This window comes from Dendropsophus ebraccatus, chromosome 13, assembly GCF_027789765.1.
Source record: "Dendropsophus ebraccatus isolate aDenEbr1 chromosome 13, aDenEbr1.pat, whole genome shotgun sequence".
NCBI classification, from domain to species: Eukaryota; Metazoa; Chordata; class Amphibia; order Anura; family Hylidae; genus Dendropsophus; species Dendropsophus ebraccatus.
Genome location: NC_091466.1, coordinates 59,350,629 through 59,370,436, shown reverse-complemented (window position 1 = coordinate 59,370,436; position 19,808 = coordinate 59,350,629). Strand labels below are relative to the sequence as shown.

Sequence of the window (19,808 nt, the reverse complement as noted above, 5' to 3'; positions counted from 1 at the left end):
CGATTAGGAGGTGGCTCGAAACCACTTTCACTGAGGTGCGAGGAACCATGTCAAGTCTGCAATCTATTAGAGGAAACTTGCTCTTGACCAACTCTCTTTATCGTCTGAGTCCGGTCGCTATAAAGTCTGTAAAACTAGTAGTGAGCTTAAAGGGATCTACAGTAAATAAAATCAGAAAGGTCTTTTCAGACTTTTTTTTTTGGCCTTTAAAGGGCTCAGCAAAAATCTTTTTCTTTCAAATACACTGGTTTCATAAAGTTATATAGATATGTAATTTACTTCTATTTAAAAATCTCAAGTCTTACAATACTTATCAGCTGCTTCATGTCCCCCTCCCCCAGTTCTGACGCACTGCTCTCTGCTGCCACCTCTGTCCGAGACAGGAACTGATCAAAGTAGTAGACAGCTCTGCTTTGGACAGTTCCTGCCATGGACAGAGTAGGAAGCAGAGAGCACTATGTCAGACTGAAAAGAAAACCTTTCCTGCAGAACATACAGCAGCTGATAAGTATGGGAAGACGACTCTTAAAGGGGTAGTGCGGCGCTCAGCAATTATTCACAGAATAACACACATTACAAAGGTCTACAACTTTGTAATGTATGTTATGTCTGTGAATCGCCCCCTTCCCATGTCCCACCACCCCCGCACGTGTACCCGGAAGTGTGGTGCGCTATACATACCTGATCCGTGTCAACCGACCAGTCTTCTGTCGATGCAATCTTTGGGAGGCTGGCCGACTCACTGCAGCCATCCCACATGCCGGCCCCCCCTCTGCAGCGTCATCAGCTGCTCAGCCACGATTGGCTTAGCATAACTGTGCTCAGCCAATCGCGGCTGAGCACAGTTATGACGCGCCAGAGGGGGGCCGGCAGGAGCGGGTCGGCCTCCCGAAGATGATGTCTTTGAAGAAGATGGCAGATGATCGACACGGATCAGGTATGTATAGCGCACCACACTTCCGGGTACATGTGCGGGGGTTGGGGGACACGGGGAAGGGGGCGATTCACAGACATAACATACATTACAAAGTTGTATAACTTTGTAATGTGTGTTATTCTGTGAATAATTGCTGAACGCCGCACTACCCCTTTAAATGGAAGTAAATTACAAATCTATATAACTTTGGGAACCAGTAGTTCACCCCCCCAAAAAAATGTATTTTTTTTTTCAAATCAGCTGGTGTCGGAAAGTGCAAGAGATTTGTAATTTACTTCTATTTAAAAAAAAACTGAAAAAAAAACTTCCATTACTTATCAGCTGCTGTATTTCCTGCAGGATGTAGTATTCTTTCCAGTCTAGAGAGCAATAGAGGTTTTCTATATGGATTTGCTACTGCTCAGGAAAGTTCCTGACATGGACAGAGGTGGCAGCAGAGAGCACTTTGTCACACTGGAAAGAATACACCACTTCCTGCAAGACATACAGCAGCTGATAAGTACTGGAAGGCTTGAGATTTTTTTTTAATAGAAGTAAATTACAAATCTCTGGCACCAGTTGTTTTAAAAGAAAAAAAAAATGACCAACCCTTTTAATTTAGAAGTTAAAGATTTTTGCTGGATAACCCCTTTTGGGATAACGTGTTCTTTTCTTTCTCTTTTAAATTACAGAAGGAACGACTACGGCAGAAAGAAGCGAGTGTCGCCAATAACTGAGCTTTGTCAATATGTACGTCGTCAATATACCGCATCCTCCTGCTGACTAAGGCTAAAGCCTCTTAGCATAATATAAATCTAATATAGAGAGACTGATGCCTAATATGGCCTGGTCTGTATAGGGGCCCTATGTTGCCTATATGTATATATACCCCGAGTGGGGGATAAAAAGAGAAAGCTTTAATGAGTCAAATAGGTTTAGTAAAATAACCTGGACCTATTTGCTCCCATTGTTTTATTTCTGTTACTTTTATAGATGCACTTGTATATTCTTGTATAGAATATTTGAGATAAATATATATATAAATCTATTTATGTATGTAAGCAGGATAATATCTGTTAATAAAAATGCTCTCCATGTGTTCCGTACATAGATGAGTTTTACAGGCCTCGCCCGACGACTGCTTTATAACTGGTTCATGATGGTCCAAGAGAAAGTTGCAGCCAAGTATATATGTCTGTGTTGTTTCTGTATTTCTTTTACCCTCCGCTTTCATTGAGCAGCTAAAATCTTGCACTACGTAAGTGTTATGTTTTATATTGTTTTTATATTCACGTCTACGCAGGTATAGCGAGGTTCGGCCTAATAGTTGGTGGCCCAAGTGAGTTGGCTCTTCATGGCATGTGTGCATACTCTGAACCTCACTGTCATGCACTATGAGCCCTTTGAATGACTTCCTCCCCCAATATGCATTCATTTTGGATTGTTGTATGGCTTTTTTTTTATAGCTGTGCGCTATGGAATATACAACCACCAACATAAAGGTCAAAGCAACAGATACGAGTGTTAATCACTTTTCGGATGTTTCTAACTGTCCCTTCTCAGTGTTTTCCAGTACAGGATGCTCCCCAAGGAATGAACGGACTATGTATGTCACCATACTGTACCACCCTATTTATGTTTACCTATAATATTGACTTTGTCTATTGCCATAATCTCCAACATTTTGTTATATACTCATAAAAATCCTCTGTGGGGAGTTTTTCGCTATCAGTTCAATAAAATGTCTTTTAAATTAATTGTAAAGTATTCTGATTGACCATTTACAATAGAATTTTAGTGCATTATTGTTGTACACAATAGACTGTCTATAAAGGTGTTGCACAATTGGTGTGTTTATACCAGAGAAGTAGGTGCCATTTGGCCCTCCAGCTGCTGCAAAACAACAGTTTCCACTATGTCTGGACAGCCTAAGATTTGGCTTTGGCTGTCCAAGTATGATGAGAATTGTAGTCTTGCAACAGCTGGAGGGTCTAAACAGTGGGGGATACATCACTTGTGCAGCCGGTTCAGCTGCACAGGGGCCCAGGCCAACAGAGGGGATACTAATAACATGGAGAATCACTAGGGGGCACATGTGGGGTGTTAGGTGTGGGGATGGGGGGTAGCCAGAATGGGTAGGTAAGTGGGGATGGGGGGCAGCCAGGATGTGAAGTGTGTGAGGATGGGGGCAGCCAGGATGGGTAGTGTATGTGAGGATGGGGGGCAGGTGGGGTAATGTGTGAGAGGATGGGGGGCAGCCAGAAATGTGGTGGCATGATTTGCTTATGGGGGGGGGGGGGGACATTTTTTTGCACAGGGGCCCTATGCAGTCTGTGTCCCCGCCCCTGGGTTAAAGGTTCCCCATCATTGACCATTTCATATGAAGGAACCCACAAGAATAGAAGACGAAGTGCTGTACTTGAGCATTTGGTAACAAATGGTGACAATTTTTGTGCACCTTCTCTTGTGCTCTGGCAGGTTGTCACTTAAATCGACTCTGTAACCACAATCTTCCCACCCCCAATAACGCTTGTAGCTGTTTTTAATCCAAGATCTGTCCTGGGGTCCATTCAGCAGGTGATAGTTATTGTCCTTAAAACCAAAATTGGCATGGCCTAGGGTGTCTGTGCCCTAGGCCTGCGCCACCTCTCTCGTAAGTACAGAGTCACTTTAATATTTCTAGGCATGGACAAGACATTGGGTATAATAGCCTTGTAAACACGCCCAGTAATGTCGCATTGTACATTGATGCTGACAGTGCAGTCTTATAGCCCTAAAGTTGTGTTATTTACCTTATAACTGTACCTATATAAAAATGGCTGAAAGACATTGAATTTTATAAGTCCTTTATGTTTAAAATGTGGTTTAAATAGTGGAAAAAGTGGTTATAGACTAAATATACTGTACAGATTAAACCTTTAATAATGTAAAATCTAGAAACCCTTCAAAACAAAATATTACAAAGGTATTCTTAACATAGACATGCTTCAGGGGTCACCTTCTCCGCTTTCTAAGACACATTAAGCCTGTGAATTTTTTTAGCCCCTCTTTAACCCTTTCATGACCATGGGTCATTGATGCATCAATGCCCAGGTCGTTTTAGGACATAAGCTTATGGGATCATAATGATCCCATAAGCTGATGTCCCTATGTCTACCTCCTCTTCACTGTCCCCTGCCGCAGTTACAATCTTGTGACAGTGGCAGGGGAGAGAGGAGAGGGGGCAAATCTCACGGGCGCGTGCACAGCCTTCCCTCCTTCCCCCAGCCGGTATCCATAGCCAGCAAACTGGAATCCTGAGGATTCCGATTTCAATGGCTACCATCGGGGCTCTTCGCAGAGGCCCAATGGACACCGGCAGAAAATTCTCACTCTGTAGAGGGAAAATTCTCTGTCAGAAGCCCTATAGATGCTGGGGTCGTGCTGACCCCAGTATCTATAGGGTTAAGTCTCAGCACCAAAGTGCGGCTCCGATGCTGAGAGTTGCGGCGGGTCTCCGGCTACATTAACAGTGCTGCGCATTAGGCATAGCTTGCAGCAACGTTAATTTACTGCCCAGTGGCGGGAGGAGGTTAACTTTACCCTTTCCAATCTACCAAGCACAACATTCTCACAAGGTGCTAAGCATAGGGTTGGAACTCTGGAAAGATTTTTACCAAAGTGTTTTCTGAGATGTTTTTTTCTGCATCCCCATGACAGCTAAACTCCCATATAGGGTTGTACAATTGGTGGTAATAGAGCATTAAAGGGATATTCTCATCTCAACTAATATAGTTATACTTGTAGCGCTCATCACATTTAATATTTTTGCAAATACATTTAGTTAATAATCTTGCCTCCTTCTCCTGATATTCCTGCTCCTTCCCTCCCCTTGTTTACAGCTTATTGTCCAATTTGCCAACCACCACTCTGAAAGGCTGGCACCAAACATATGGAGTAAAGTGAAACTGGCTCAGTTGCCCCTAGCAACCAATCAGATTCCACTTTTCATTCCTCACAGAAAAAGAAAGGTGGAATCTGGTTGCTAGGGGCAACTGAGTCAGTTTCACTTTACACCATGTTTGATAAATCTCCCAGTATATATTTACCGGCCAGGCCACTGCTTTTACAGCAGGGTAGTAGTTGGTAACCGAGACAATAGGCTGTCAATAATGGGTGGAAAAGAGCATATGAGGAGAAGGAGGTTAGTTACACTTGGTTGGCATAGGAATACTCCTAGAGGTCCGGCCATTTTTTAAATCTGGCCAGGGGGAATTTGATCAGGAGTAGGAACTTGCCTCTCCCCATGCCCGCAGTGAGTGGCAGGACTGGGCTCCAGGATCTACAACCTGGCTGATGGATTGGCCGCTCAACCAGGCAGTGATTGGGGCAGGACGTCATCACAACTCAGGGAAAAAAATGTCTTCCTGCAGGGTCCTGAGGCCAGTCCTGCTACTCACCGCAGGCACGGGGAGAGCTAAGTTCCCACTCCTCATCAAATTCTCCCTAGCTGGCTGCCAGATTTTAAAAACGGCTGGACTACTTTCTTAAGGAAACTATTTCCATTAGGAATGCAGTCGTATCTGCAGGTAACATGTTATAGAGCAGGAGGAGCTGAGCACAACTTTAGGTTAGATTGTATGTGACACAGTGGCGTAGCTACCACGGTCGCAGCGGTCGCCGCCGTGACCGGGCCGCTACCAAGGGGGGGCCCGTGAGGGCCTCCCTTGCCACTGTACTGCTCCCCTCCCACTCCCTCTTGTGACCGCAAGCAATGTTTTGCCTGCGATCACAAGAGGCAGGCTGGGACGGCCCCCGGCTGACTTGCGGGGCTGGGAGCATCAGGTAGGCATAAAAAAAACACGTCCCGCGAAGCTCCGCCCCCACCGCGGGAAGCCCGCCAGCGCGCGTGACTGGAAGACTAGAGGAACCATTCAGGTGAGTATAGATTTTTTTGTTTTAAAGGGCATGATGGGGGGTGTAGTGGTATGAGGATGAAGGAACAAGAGGATGATGGGGGGTGTAGTGGTATGATGATGGGGGGTGGTGTAGTGGTATGGTGATGGAACAAGAGGATGATGAGGGGTGTAGTGGTATGATGATGATGGAACAAGAGGATGATGAGGGGTGTAGTGGTATGATGATGGGGGGTGGTGTAGTGGTATGATGATGGGGGGTGGTATGGTGATGGAACAAGAGGATGATGAGGGGTGTAGTGGTATGATGACGGAACAAGAGGATGATGGGGGGTGTAGTGGTATGATGATGGAACAAGAGGATGATGAGGGGTGTAGTGGTATGATGATGGAACAAGAGGATGATGAGAGGAGTTGTGGTATGATGATGGAACAAGAGGATGATGGGAGTGTAGTGGTATGATGATGGAACAAGAGGATGATGAGGGGTGTAGTGGTATGATGATGGAACAAGAGGATGATGGGAGTGTAGTGGTATGATGATTGAACAAGAGGATGATGGGAGTGTAGTGGTATGATGATGGAACAAGAGGATGATGAGGGGTGTTGTGGTATGATGATGAAAGGACAGGAGGATGAAGGGGGTGGTAGTATTATGATGGAGGTGTTTGTAGTATGATTATGAAAGGGCAGGAGGATGAAAGGGTAGTAGTATGGTGATGAAGGGGCAGGAGGAGGGGACAACATGGGGGGCATCTATATGGGGGATAACATGGGGGGCATCTATAAGGGGGAAACATTGGGGGGCCATCTATAAGGGGGAAACATTGGGGGGCCATCTATAAGGGGGAAACATTGGGGGGCCATCTATAAGGGGGACTACATGGGGGGTGTATACAATAGGGCATGCACAGAGGGGGGCATGTACTGTAAGGGGGGTCACATAGTGTCAGGGCTAGCTACTAAATGAGGGTGTAAAGGGGCCAATACAGATGTGCAGTTTGTAGAGAGATGAGGATGGTGTCAGTGTGAGGAGCCTAATATGTTTGTCTGGCAGATTCTGTGGATTCGTGGCTCGGAGAAGTTCTCATAATGGCCCAGGACAGATGGAGAATGAAAATGAAAAGGGAAGAACTCCGATGAGAGAAGACGTCCCCTGTGAGTCACTTGATATAACTGCACTGTAATGTATATGGTGTACAGAGCCTGTGTACAGTGCGTCTACCTTTATATGACTGTATGAAGTGATATTGGTCTATGTACAGAGTATTATATTCAGTAGCAGCGGTGGTGTTAGTCAGTATGTGGTGGTATTATTTGTTACTTGTTATCTGGTACTGGGTTTTATTGGATTTAGTATACTGGATTTGGTCAGTAACAATATGGTGGTGATGGTTGTGGTGTGGCGGTAATATTTCCTTGTGTACTGGTAATATTGGCAATATTGGTCTCAGTAAACAGGATTTGTTTAGTAACAGTATGGCGGTATTATGCATGGTGATAATATTTCCTGTATACTGGTATTATTGGTAATATCAGTCTTGAGATAGATAGATATATATATATATATATATATATACCAATAGCATCGAGAAAGGGGGGGCCCAAGTTGACCTCTTGCACCAGGGCCCAAGAGAAATTAGCTACACCCCTGATGTGACAGGTTCCATTAATTCAAGCATTTAACAATCCATATACATGTTCACAAAGCCAATGTTCAGGAGACTGTGTCCTATGACCCCTGACCTCCAGGCAATAATGTGGCTTCCAATCACTCACTGCAAACATACTATATAAGTCAGTTGCTTGGAGATCTGACTAGTGACCAAGTTGTTAAAGTATAGAGATCTGTATTGTTATGCTGGTTTCACACACCACCATTTTGTGTGTGTGTGGGGGGGGGGGCAACTTTTTTCATTGTTTTTAAGGCACTTTTTTTTTTCTTTTTGATCCAGATGTTTTGGTGTTCAGATATTTACTTACAAAGTATTTTGGTTTGTGGCTTTTCTCCGTAACACAGCATGATGTGTTGGTGTCAGTATGACTTTTCGTCTTGTTACAGCTGACTGCATTATAAAAAAATTGTAATAATCCTACTTGAATTTATCAGGATAATTATCTTGAAGTCTTGGCACATTTACAATTAACTTTTTCCATGTTAAACTATTTTTGATTGAAGATCTGAGTTACGGCAGTTATGGTTCCCCCGCTGATAGCTTGAATAGGTTATGGGCCTTCGTGTCCTGGTTGGATGTTATGTATCTGACCCTTGGCATCTTGTGACTTTTGCACATAACTTACCTGAGATGCTGAGTATCGGCTATCACCAGGCTGTGCTGGGAGTTATAAGATGTCTCAGGGAAGGTAACACGAGCTTGTGTACACTGCATTGAGACGCCATTACATCATCATCCAATGACAGCCCGCAGCCCCCACCGGTGACTGAGTGGGGACAGAAATATCTTGGAGCGTCTAAACAATTGAAAAAACAAATCAAAGTTATGACGTTATCAAGACAGGGCGGCTGAAAGTGAAATGAGCTAAAAAATTTGTTGGCAATAGCAAATTTATTGTAGTCAAACCAATGACTATAGGAAAGGCCGTTTACCATTACTGGACACCTGGTGACATCACCAAGGCATGATATACGGAATTTCTCGTGCTCTAGATTTAATGAATTATGGGTAAATTGGTGATGCTACATAGAGTTGTAGCACTAGAGTAATAGATTATGATTAGTAAGCCTAATAAAACACAGTTGCAAGCAATAATCATGAAAAATGTTACTAGAGTCGAGTTTATGGGTTATCCAGGGCACATTCCAGTACATTGTCCTCATAGTGAATAGGTTGTGTCATTGAAAAACGAGCTTGTTCCCATTAACGGCTCTTAAGTTACACACCACAACAGTGTCGGGTTCCGCGTGGCCCCTTGTCCGAACAAAGAACAAGTCTGTTTACTCCTACGTGTTATAATGTAACATGCATCAGACCTAATGATAAGGCGGTAGTGATGTCATATCAAGAAACCAGGAAATCTAACACATTGATCAAAAAATGTGGCCGGCCAAAATCTGTTAATGGGATTTATACTAGACTTAAATGATAGTGATTAGTTTGTGACCAAATAATCCTAATGATTATCAGAGAGAGAGAGATATTTGGGGGGGGGGGGGCGGCGGTGCGCTTTCTAATATGGTAAGTTGATGAGTACCATATGATAAGTGCACAGAACTACTCGCCTATTGGAGTTGTGGGAAGGTATAGGCAAAACTCTATATAGCGCTTCCAGGAATTCATACAGCTCACAGAGGGTCACTCTTGGCTGAAATCCAAAGGGGAAAAGCATGCAGAGAAAGATGTCACCAACCTTGACCAGGATTGCAGAAGGGGTCCCTCCATGGTGGCAGGTCCGATTTGTGTTCAGTAAAGACAAAAAAAAAAAAACTCCACTAAAACCGCTCCATGTGAATGAGCTAATGGTACTCAAGTTGGGTATAAAAACTATAAAAATTGTATTCTAACAGTTACAATTTGTCTCAGCTCTGAAAAACGTTGTACCTTTTTTTTTTTTTTTGGGAGAATAACATTTTTTTTATACTTTTTATACCCCAGTTGAGTACCATTAGCTCATTCACATGGAACGGTTTTAGTGGTGGTTTTTTTTACTAAGCATAATCAGTCGTGCCACCACCTGGAGGGAACCCTTCCGCAAGCCTGGTGCAGGTTGGCGACACCTTTCTCTGCATACTGGTGATCAGGGTATGGTTTTATTATCATAGAAAGGAAATGTAAAATGTAAGAATGAGATTAAGATTGTAATGATCGGCTAGTTTTTTCAGACTGTTGGTAAGGTAACATGGTGTAAGATCTCCAGCCCTTGATCTGGATACGTCAATTTTGCATTATTACTAGAGATGAGCGCAACTCAAGCATTTGGCATTTGATTACTGGCTGAAGAAGTTGGATGCAGCACTAGGGAGTCTGGGAATACATGTGCTGTATCCATGACTCCCTAGGGTTGCATCCAATTTCTTCAGCCGCTGGTATTCAAATGCAGAATAATCGGACTCGCATGCTTAAAGAGTCACTGTCGTATTTTTTTTTTTTTTGCAGAAATCAATAGTCCAGGCGATTTTAAGAAACTTTGTAATTGGGTTTATTAGCCAAATCTGCCATTATCTGCATGTAAAAAGCCTTTTCCCAGGTCCCCCCCTCCTTCCTCTTTTTCATCCACTCTGAAAAATCTGAAAATTGTGACTTGTTGCAGGAGTCGTCCCCTGTCTGCTCTAGGGAGAGGGGAGGGGGGAGGAGGAAGGAGAGAGTTAGCCGGCAGCAGAAAGCAGATAACAGAGGATTACAGGCACGGAGCTGGGTGACAGCTGTAATCCGAGCTCAGACAGGTCACTGGTGACTGTCACAGGAGATATCCCGTGAGGGGTTTGTAGATTAACTCTTTGTTGTCCTGTTTTGGTCTTTTCTTTAGCTCTCTCCATAGGAGAACAATGAAGACAGGGGGGAGAGCTTCAAACTGCTTTTTCATGATAAAAATGCATTTTTCGGATAATAAACCCAATTACAAAGTTTCTTAAAATCGCCTGGACTATTGATTTCTGCAAAAAAAATTTCACGACAGTGACACTTTAAATTGTGCTAATCTCGAACTATTACATAGAACATGATCAGAGCAATTGCTTATGGCTTTTTCTCATTGTATGACACCAGTTTCTTGACTGTGCAAGGTCAATTGGATAGGTTCCCTAGGTCATCTTTACCTCTATAGATGACAATTCTATCTAGAATGATAATCTAGTCCAGATATGGTCAAATTGTAGATGGCAACCTGCCAGTAGACCTTATGGCGGGCACCAATAGATTTCAATGTTGGGTCACCAGGCTGTTCTGCCTCATGTTCCAGTCACCATTTTTTAAGAGCGAGTCATTCGTAATACATATGGGGACAAGTAATGAGTTGGGGGTTTTGTAATGCTTTCCCTATAGAACATAAGTGATACCCTGCTTTCTGGTTTATATTGTGTGTGCCCGACGCAGGTTTAGATCGACCAACCCTATGTGATGTGTGCCTGGAAGAATCAACAAGAATCATTTTCTTCGCTTTAAATATTGCACATGAATAGAACAGCTCTGGTCTGGGGAAGTCAGTGCCTTGGTCCTTTTTTCGAACAGTGTCCTGGTTCCCGCACACGGCGCCAGTCTATTACTGAGTGCCGGCCTGGGCTGAAGCACTAGAGGTAGGCTGGCCCACCCCCCGTGGGATGAAACCCCCTCCCCTTTGTGACGCGGCTCCATTAGAATAAATGGAGCCGCATCATGGGGGGGGTTCCTCCCCCCCTCCTGTGGTTCAGCCCAGGCCGGTGCTCGGTAATAGACAAGCGCCATGTACGGGAACTGGACCGTGGTTCCAAAAAAGGACCACAGCATCGGCATCCCCACGTTGGTCTATTCATGTGAAACACTTAAAGTGAATGTATCTGATGATACATTCGCTTTAAAGTATAATAAAAAAAAAAAAAAGGATTTGTTGTTTTTTCAGGTGACGTGATATTGCTAAATAGTCTGAAATTTTTATTATTATTTCAGAATATTTTTTACCTTTTTACGTCTATTTTTGTTTTTCAAGAATCTACAGCAAATGCCATGTTAGGCTGGAAGTCCTACAGAATCAGTATTTCTTATTAATAAATTCCATATGGAAAGCTTGATGTGTCCCAGTCTTGTCATTTCCTCTTTATGCCGATGGCTCCATCCCGAAAGGTTAATTCCTCGGCTCTTTCTTGTCTGGAATATGGGGCTGTGATGCGTTGTGTGTATGATGTCACTTGAAGAGCGGAGCTTTGTTGTTCTTAGTAAACCTTTAGTTGACATTACACTTAGATTTTTAACTTGTAAAAATAAAAAAAAATTAAAAAATCCCAGTATTTATGGTGTACAGATGTAAATATGGCGAGCGTCACTTTTAATAAAAAGTCTCGTGTCTGCCGCTTCATGCTGTTTATTTTTATGAGGTTCTAAATTTCCTTTCCATAATATACTGAGGAGGAGGACGACTTCTAAGGGTTGGGAGGGAAGATACGCTCCGATCAGACCTCTGATGGGTTAGACATTGCAGAATCCCTTTCTTACAAAGCTCTAATATATAATTTTTTATTTTTTTTTTATTGCTGAGCTCAGACGTCATAGGGTCATTTGATGAAGAAACCATAATCAAATTAACGAGAAAAAAACGAAAATTTGCCCATAATATAATCCTGTGGTATGTGTTCTGATCTTGGAGCTCAGGATTTCCCTTTTCAAAAACTCTCTTACTATTTAAAGAGGTGTCCTTATAAGCAAAAGTTATCCCTTAACCACAGGATTGAGGATTACTTGTAGATCTGCAGAGGTCTGACTGCTGGGACCCCTGTCGATGCTGAGGACAATTGAGTTCAGATGTGACTGAAGTGCTGGCTGTGCATACATACTCTTGCCTCATCCATTCAGAGGACATTTGTCATCTTGGGATCTGTGTGGGACACCCACCTATCTGCTAGATATCCCCTATGATGTGTATAGGAAAAAAATGTGATTATTACAGTGCCCTTTTAATAAATCCTTAAAGGGGTATTCTGCTCAAACATAACTTTTCATATATTGTTGCCCATGATGAAACTAACAATTCCTTCCATACTACTTGTTATCTATTCAATTTCCCCCAGTTTTGAGCAGCTGCTTTCTATTGAAGACACAAAAAACTGTGTGTGAGCTTATCTCTCCCTTTTCACCTCCTTTCTGAGACAAGTCTTTATCTGCAATATTGTAGCAACTTTGTAATGGTGGGAGCGTCATTCACAGTGAGTTTATTAGCAACTTGACCTCAGATTAACCCTCCCAGTATTACAAAGAAGCTACAAAGTTGCAGATACAGCCTGCCAGGCACTTGTTTACATCAGCCGTTTCGGACGGGAGGGGGAAATGGAGAGAAAGGCTCACCTTTTTTTTTCAGCAGAAAGCAGCAGCTCAGAACTGGGGTAAGGGAACTGAATAGATAAAAACAAGTATGGAAGGAATTGTTAGTCTCATTATGGGCAGCAACATAAGAAAAGTAATGTTTGAGCGGACTACCTCTTTAAACATGGGCAAATCTGATGTTTTCAGTTTTACTGTAGAACCAGAGGGAGCTGTGCATGAGACCTTGGTATGTTTTGAAATAGTGTCATGCCTCCTCAAAGCTTGCATATTTTTCTTTTAAAGTATACCTGTCTTGATCCGGAAGCGGGCAGTCATGGCATTTGTTTCTTACCATGGGATATTATGATCCACCACATTGCCTGTGACCTGTGAAAGGCTTTGGATCATTGCTTAAATATTGGTGTATTAAACGCCAATCTTAATACCCCCCTCCCCCCCCCCCCTTAGGCTTTTGCGCTTATATGGGTACAGTGTAGTGGTGGGATATAAGACTTTAGTGTTCCTTTAGCTGCTGTTAGCACATGCCCTGTGTTTTGGTTTCCAAAATGTTCTGGATCAGTGTCCAATAGCGTTGAGCAGAGAGGCCAAACTGTTGGGGTTCAGCAATGTTCTCCAAACCAGATTGCTCTGCGTTTGACTTCCAAGGGCTGCAGAAGTGGATGCCGCCCTAGAGAAGCCTGGAAAACATGGATACAGCCTATCCTCTGCAGCCGTGGATAGTCAAATTGGGGTTGGAGGAACATTGCCAAACCGGAACAGTACGCACTCTCCGATCAACACTACTGTCTAACCCTTTCTATCCCATAGATTTAACCTGGCATTTACTTCTCAGAAGGTGTCGGAAAAAAGAAAAATCATCAACCTAACAAGGTATTTTTTTTTTTTATTAGATTTATTTTTTGTGTGGGTGTTTTTTGCTTTTTAAACCAACATTGCAAACAAAACACGTCTGTATATCTGGTCCTAACAGTTGTTAGGTCTGCTGTATTCCTTCTTTTCTATGAGTTTTAACTATAGCACTATACTGGGCCAAAAGAAAATTTAGGAAGTAAGGAAATTTAGTCTTATGCCCCAAGAAAGAAAAGAGCCTTTATTATAACTTAATATTATACAAAGGGGGGTATTTCTGATGTATAAAGTGGAATTTTTTCATTTATTTATTTTTTTGCAGAATGCACATTTCGCACAAAAAAAAATGCAAACATGACCATGTTCTTCCAAAAACAGCACTACTACTGTCCTCAGTTAATGTGTGGTATTGCAGCTCAGTTCCATTGAAGTGAATGGAGGTGAGTTGTAATACCACAAAAAACCTGGCAACAGGGTGGTGCTGTTTTTGCAAGAAGGCAGCTGTGTTTTTTCTAAACTTAGATAACCTCTATAAATGAATTATCCAGTGCTACAAAAACATGGCCACTTTCTTCCAGAGACAGCATCACTCTTGTCTCCTGTTTAGGTGCAGGTTTTGTAACTCGGTTCCATTGAAGTTATTGGAGCTTAAAGGGGTTATCCAGTGCTACAAAAACATGGCCACTTTTCCCCCTCTCTTGTCTCCAGTTCAGGTGTGGTCTGCAATTAAGCTTCATTTACTTCAATGGAACTGAGTTTGAAACCTCACCCAATCTGGAGACAAGAGAGGGGGGAAAGTGGCCATGTTTTTGTAGCGTTGGATAACCCCTTTAACTGCAAACAGCATCCTGAACTGGAGACAAGAGGTGCTGTCTCTGAAAGAAAGTGGCCATGTTTTTGTAGCACTTGTAACGGTTTTATCTAGGTGCTACTAGTAACAAAATAAAGTGCTGACTACCATGTTTTTCTGTCTATTGAAAACACAACTTATACAGCAATCTTGTAGCAGCAGGATATGTTTCTATGCAGTATGCATACAAATAATATGGAAACAATGAGGTGTGAACCTTTCCTAAATTTGTAAGAGAGGTTACCAGAGTAAGACAACCCCTATAACCTAAATCGGAGAGACAATTTCGCTTTCTGGGGTATAGGTAACCTAAGACAAGAATACTATACGTCTACATATAAATTACCATAGCTTTTAATATATAAAACAGCAAAAGGAGTGAATTAAAGTTGACTTGAAAGGCGACCAAACCAAATCAATGTTGAAATAAGACACTTGCCCGCGGCCTCTAGGCTTTATTTTTTTCCCTTCTGTGGTCCCTGCTCGTGCGGCCGGCGCGCTGGGTAACAAATTTAAAACTCATCAGTGTGCAGGAATCAAAGGCACAATAAATTGTAAACTAATCTTATTGTCTGAGGCCTGACGTGTTGTTCAGATCAAAGAGAAACCAACATCTGGTTGGGTTTGAGAGAGGCCATTAAAATTACTACATCTTGTTCAGAAGCTTGCCTAAATCTGACCTGTACCCGGGGATATATATGCATATAAGTTCCCTCCCATGTTGTATATCTCCGAGGATAAAGTACAGATCTATAATGTGTTGTAGGGTTCACTATATAATGCACAGCATATTGAGTAATGGCTGAATGCCAGATTTCTAAAACATTTACAGATATATATATATATATATATATATATATATATATATATATATAGTTAGTGCTGGGTCTTGTTCACATTACCATCTTTCAAGAGCTTTTTTGCTCAGCTGATATATGCAAATTAAGGAACGTAATGCTTTAATAGGATGATTCTGGAAATGGTAAATAAATAAATAAAAAATAGGAAGGACGGGGTTGTGAGAATGTAATAAAGAAGTGACACTTACCCATCCCGGTGCCCCCACAGCAGTGCCACTCACAGTAAGCCTCAGTTCTCTTGAGTCTCCCAGGTTTCTGTGTTGTCACAGCACCACAGGAACTATTCACTATTGTCTGTCACCAATTGACATTCCTGAGTAGGGCTGTGACGTCACAGGATCGGGAGCTTCAGAGGACCGGCGGGTGATTGTGAGTGGTGATGCTGTGGATGGGTAAGTATCACTACTTTATTATGTTCCTCTCTCCTCTATGATGCGGCTCCAGTAGAATCAATGGAGCTGCGACATAGAGGGGCGGAGGTTTCTTCCCACTGGGGGCAGGCTGGCCGCCTCTTGTGCCTCAGCCCCGGCCCAGTACCCATGGATAGAATGGCGTTGTACAAGGGAACTGGGCCGCAGTTCAAAAAACTGACCGAGGCACCGGCTTCCCCGGCGAAGATTTTTTATTTTTTTTGCTGAACTACCCCTTTTTAATGCAGTGGCAAAACAACCTAAGTGAGAAAATTGTGTGCCGCTTTTATTATTATGTGGGTAATTTTTTTTCAATGCTTCTGACTGGGGAAAACATTGGGTCCATTGTAAATACATATTAAAGGGGTTGTTCACTTTTTGTTTAGAGTGGCCTCTTGTTTCTCCCTCTTTTGGTTTACACTCCTTATAATGCCTTCATTGTACCCTTGGACTAGGAGTAGCCTGTAAGCTAGGTATATGGGGACATCACTGGAAGGAAAGTGGAGGGCAGCTTTTTAGATTAAAATAATGTGGATAGCCTCAAGTAATAATGAAAGGGTTTATCCAGGATTAGAAAAAACAGCACCACACCTGTCCTCGGGTTGTGTGTGGTTCCCTAGACACTGGAAAAGATGTTGGCTGGGACTCCACACTAGTATACGGATTTCAGAGCAGCCTTGGGGTGTAAGGGCCGCATTACATGGCCCACTCGCTCACTGAGCCTATTACACAGCTTGATAATCGAATAGTGAGCGATGTCTGCGCAGCTCTTGCCTTATGTGTAAAATAATAAACTTCATACAGAACCTGTCCACGCTTCCCGGTATTCTCCTCGCTTCTGCCCGCAGCCGCCACCTAAACTTCTGAGCTGGTCTCTGATGGGACAGACTGCTCAGCCAATCACTGGCCGAGATGGGACAGTGCAGAGAGGGCGATTATACGAAGGAGAGAAATTAGGGTCAGATCAGATCTGTGGTAATATGGAGAAGCAATGGCACCAGCCTGACAGTTCACACAATATTTGGAAAATGTTGGTGTTTTGGGGCTACAAATTGACTTTTTTGCTATTTCTCCATTACATAGGTTCAATGGATATGGAAACAAAACACTCACATACTTTTTGTTTTTTTAAAGCTTCAACCAGTTAAAGTAAATTTTATTTCACTTGATGCAATTGGTGAAAATGGTCACTGGTTAGCCAGATGTGCTCTTCTGTTGTGATCATGTGCAGGATTCATTCATCTCCCCGCTTAGATCAACCAGGTTATAAAATTGTTACACACAGACACCTCCATCCCACTGACCCCCTTATGTGCATCACAAACATGTACGTGTGAATAAATAAGATATATACACATTGTATACATGGAAACTTGCACTCCTGTTTGTTTTTTTGTACTCCAAGTAAGAGTGCACTTTGTGCTTTACTGGGGCAGGCAGTCCATCGTTGGCGAGCAGAATGTTTGTTGGGTTACCATAGGAAGGCTGAAGGCTCTTACGCCGATGGTCATATAATGTCCAGGAATTGTAGCTTGATACGCATGAAACAACCACCTACATGGGTGCAGTCCAGCTGTATGGATGAATCATGGAACCAGTTTGTCCAATGTGGAGGATAACCAAATTGATGCTAGTCCAGATCTATAGAGATGCAGCGACACTGCTTGACACGAGTTATTCTCTTCTTCTTTGTGGGTGGCTGTAGCTCAGGGCAGTTGAGTGTCACCACCATCGTAGTGAATTTTTTAGGCTTACAGAATGAGCAAGACTGGAAGGACCCCTCCTCCCGGCGGATATGTCGGGGAATGTAGAATGAATTGCACTGCCCATAACAGAACCGGTTGAGGATGGTGCGTTTGTTGCATCCTTCCTCATGGATGGTTTGCTTGAGTGGCTGTGTCTTACACCAGTCTCTCTTCAGATACTTCCTTTCAGTAATATGTAGTGCTTCTTGACTGGACTCCAACACCTCCTCAACTTGCCCTTTTCCTTTACCCCTGCCCCGATTCACTGGCCCTGTCTGGTCTTGTTCAGAGTCATTGGGTTGCCCTTTGTCGGGAGGAGGAATGGCTCCTTGAGATCCGCGAACCTTTTTATTCCCTTCAATGTTTGGTACCAAGAGTCCAAAGAGAAGGAACATGGGTCCCAGTGAATAAACCAGACGGTTCATCCTAGAAAAGAGAACAGAGTCTTATTTACCATTTGTAAGCCGGTATACACTGTGTATACAATTGTATAAAACTGATAAATACAGGTACAAAAAGGAAGTCGAGCAGGATAGAAGCAATAATATATACAGTAGGGATCTGATGGCAGGACTCTGTACTTAGTCTTCCCAACAGGTGACATCAGTAATCGATAAAAAGCTGTTGAAGATGAGTACTTTTGTTATTTTAGAGCAGGGATGCAGAACCTTCAGCCCTCTAGCTGTTGCAAAACTACAATTCCCATCGTGCCTGGACAGGGCCAAGGGTTCCCTATCCCTGCTCTAAAATAATAAGAAGTACTCACCTTACCCCTGCTCTTCTATACTGATGCTTTCCTGGACTCCTGCTGGTCTCTACTAGAGATGAGCGAACCAGGTTCGGGTTCGAGTCGATCCGAACCCGAACGTTCGGTATTTGATTAGCTGGGGCTGCTGAACTTGGATAAAGCTCGAAGGTTGTCTGGAAAACATGGATACAGCCAATGACTATATCCATGATTTCCACATAGCCTTAGGGCTTTATCCAAGTTCGGCAGCCACCGCTAATCAAATGCCGAAAGTTCGGGTTCGGATCGACTCAAGCATGCTCCAGGTTCGCTCATCTCTAGTCTCTACCGACCCAGCTCCAACAACTTCATGTCAACAAAGTTTTGTGTTGACAAGTCACTGCCATAGCTGGATTCAGAGATGACCTAGTGATTTTGTGTCAACACAACATGTGACCTTATGGCCTATGGTAACATGGCCGTTTAAACAGAGACTGACAGGCAACAAGGTAAGTATAGATATAGTGGTAGCAAACGATTTATGAGATATTACTGTCAATTTTCAATGAGTCATCTTAGCTGTATGGAAGAAACACAAGAGTGTCCTTGATAGGCTAAGGGCCCTATTCCACCGGACGATTATCATTCAGATTATCGTTAAATCGTTCGAATCTAAACGATAAATGTTCGGTTGAAATGCAGTTAACGATTAACGACCGAACGATAAATCGTTGATCGCTTTATAAGACCTGGACCTATTTTTATCGTTGCTCGTTCACAAATCGTTCGCATTGAATAAGACACCGGTCGGTCATTCGCAATAGATACGAACGCAATTGCAAATAAATAGCGAAGAAAAACGATTGCAAATATGATCATAAGTAACTATTATCGTTCCATGGAAATAAGTGAACGTTTTCAGGTCTTTCGCAATAGCCGTCGTTTGAGATCGTTAACGATTATGCGAACGAAAATCGTCCGGTGGAATAAGGCCCTAAGGGTTTAGATCCTAATACTTACATAGGGCCCTTGCACACAGAGTACAATAGGCAGAATTCCGAGTGGTTTTCACGTCTAAATGTATACGGAATCCACTCGAAATTCCACCCGTAAAAAATTAACATTTAATTTTTCTGTTGTGTTCAGTGGGCCCTTTCGCTCATTCGTTCACACAGTGGAATTTCCATAGGGAAATTTCCATCAGGGATCTGCGTTCCATGTCACTAATTTGGTTGGATTCCGCTAGAGGAATTCTATAGGAGTCAATGGGGCTTAAATTCTGCTTGAATTCTACTTGAAGTCCGCCCAAATTCTGCTTTTATTCTGCCAGAGCTGAATAGGTGAGGAATTTAAAGCAGAAACATTTCCTTGCCTATTTCTCACCTATTGCTCAGGGTACAAAGGCCCATATAGTGTGGAAATTTAGTATTCAATTATCATATTTTTGTCCTCTTGAGCATCAATGTTTGGTCCACATCCTGTACGCACCATTTACTAATAATCTAAACTGTACAACACTTTTTTGACCTGTGAAGTGGGTTTTTAGTAAATCTCACACACACACAAAAAAATACACCTTGTCCAATGC

At 42.8% G+C, this 19,808-nt stretch overlaps 1 protein-coding gene across 1 annotated transcript in view; it reads right to left on the bottom strand.

The window, feature by feature from the left end:
- Window positions 1–16,865: 16,865 nt before the first annotated feature.
- GREM1 (gremlin 1, DAN family BMP antagonist) overlaps window positions 16,866–19,808 on the bottom strand; it is a 33,346-nt gene continuing 30,403 nt past the window's right edge. The window contains exon 2 of the mRNA XM_069949910.1: window positions 16,866–17,919. Within this exon, the coding sequence (XP_069806011.1) occupies window positions 17,379–17,918 (540 nt within the window). The 5' untranslated portion in view covers window position 17,919 and the 3' untranslated portion in view covers window positions 16,866–17,378. The remainder of the gene's footprint in view (window positions 17,920–19,808) is intronic.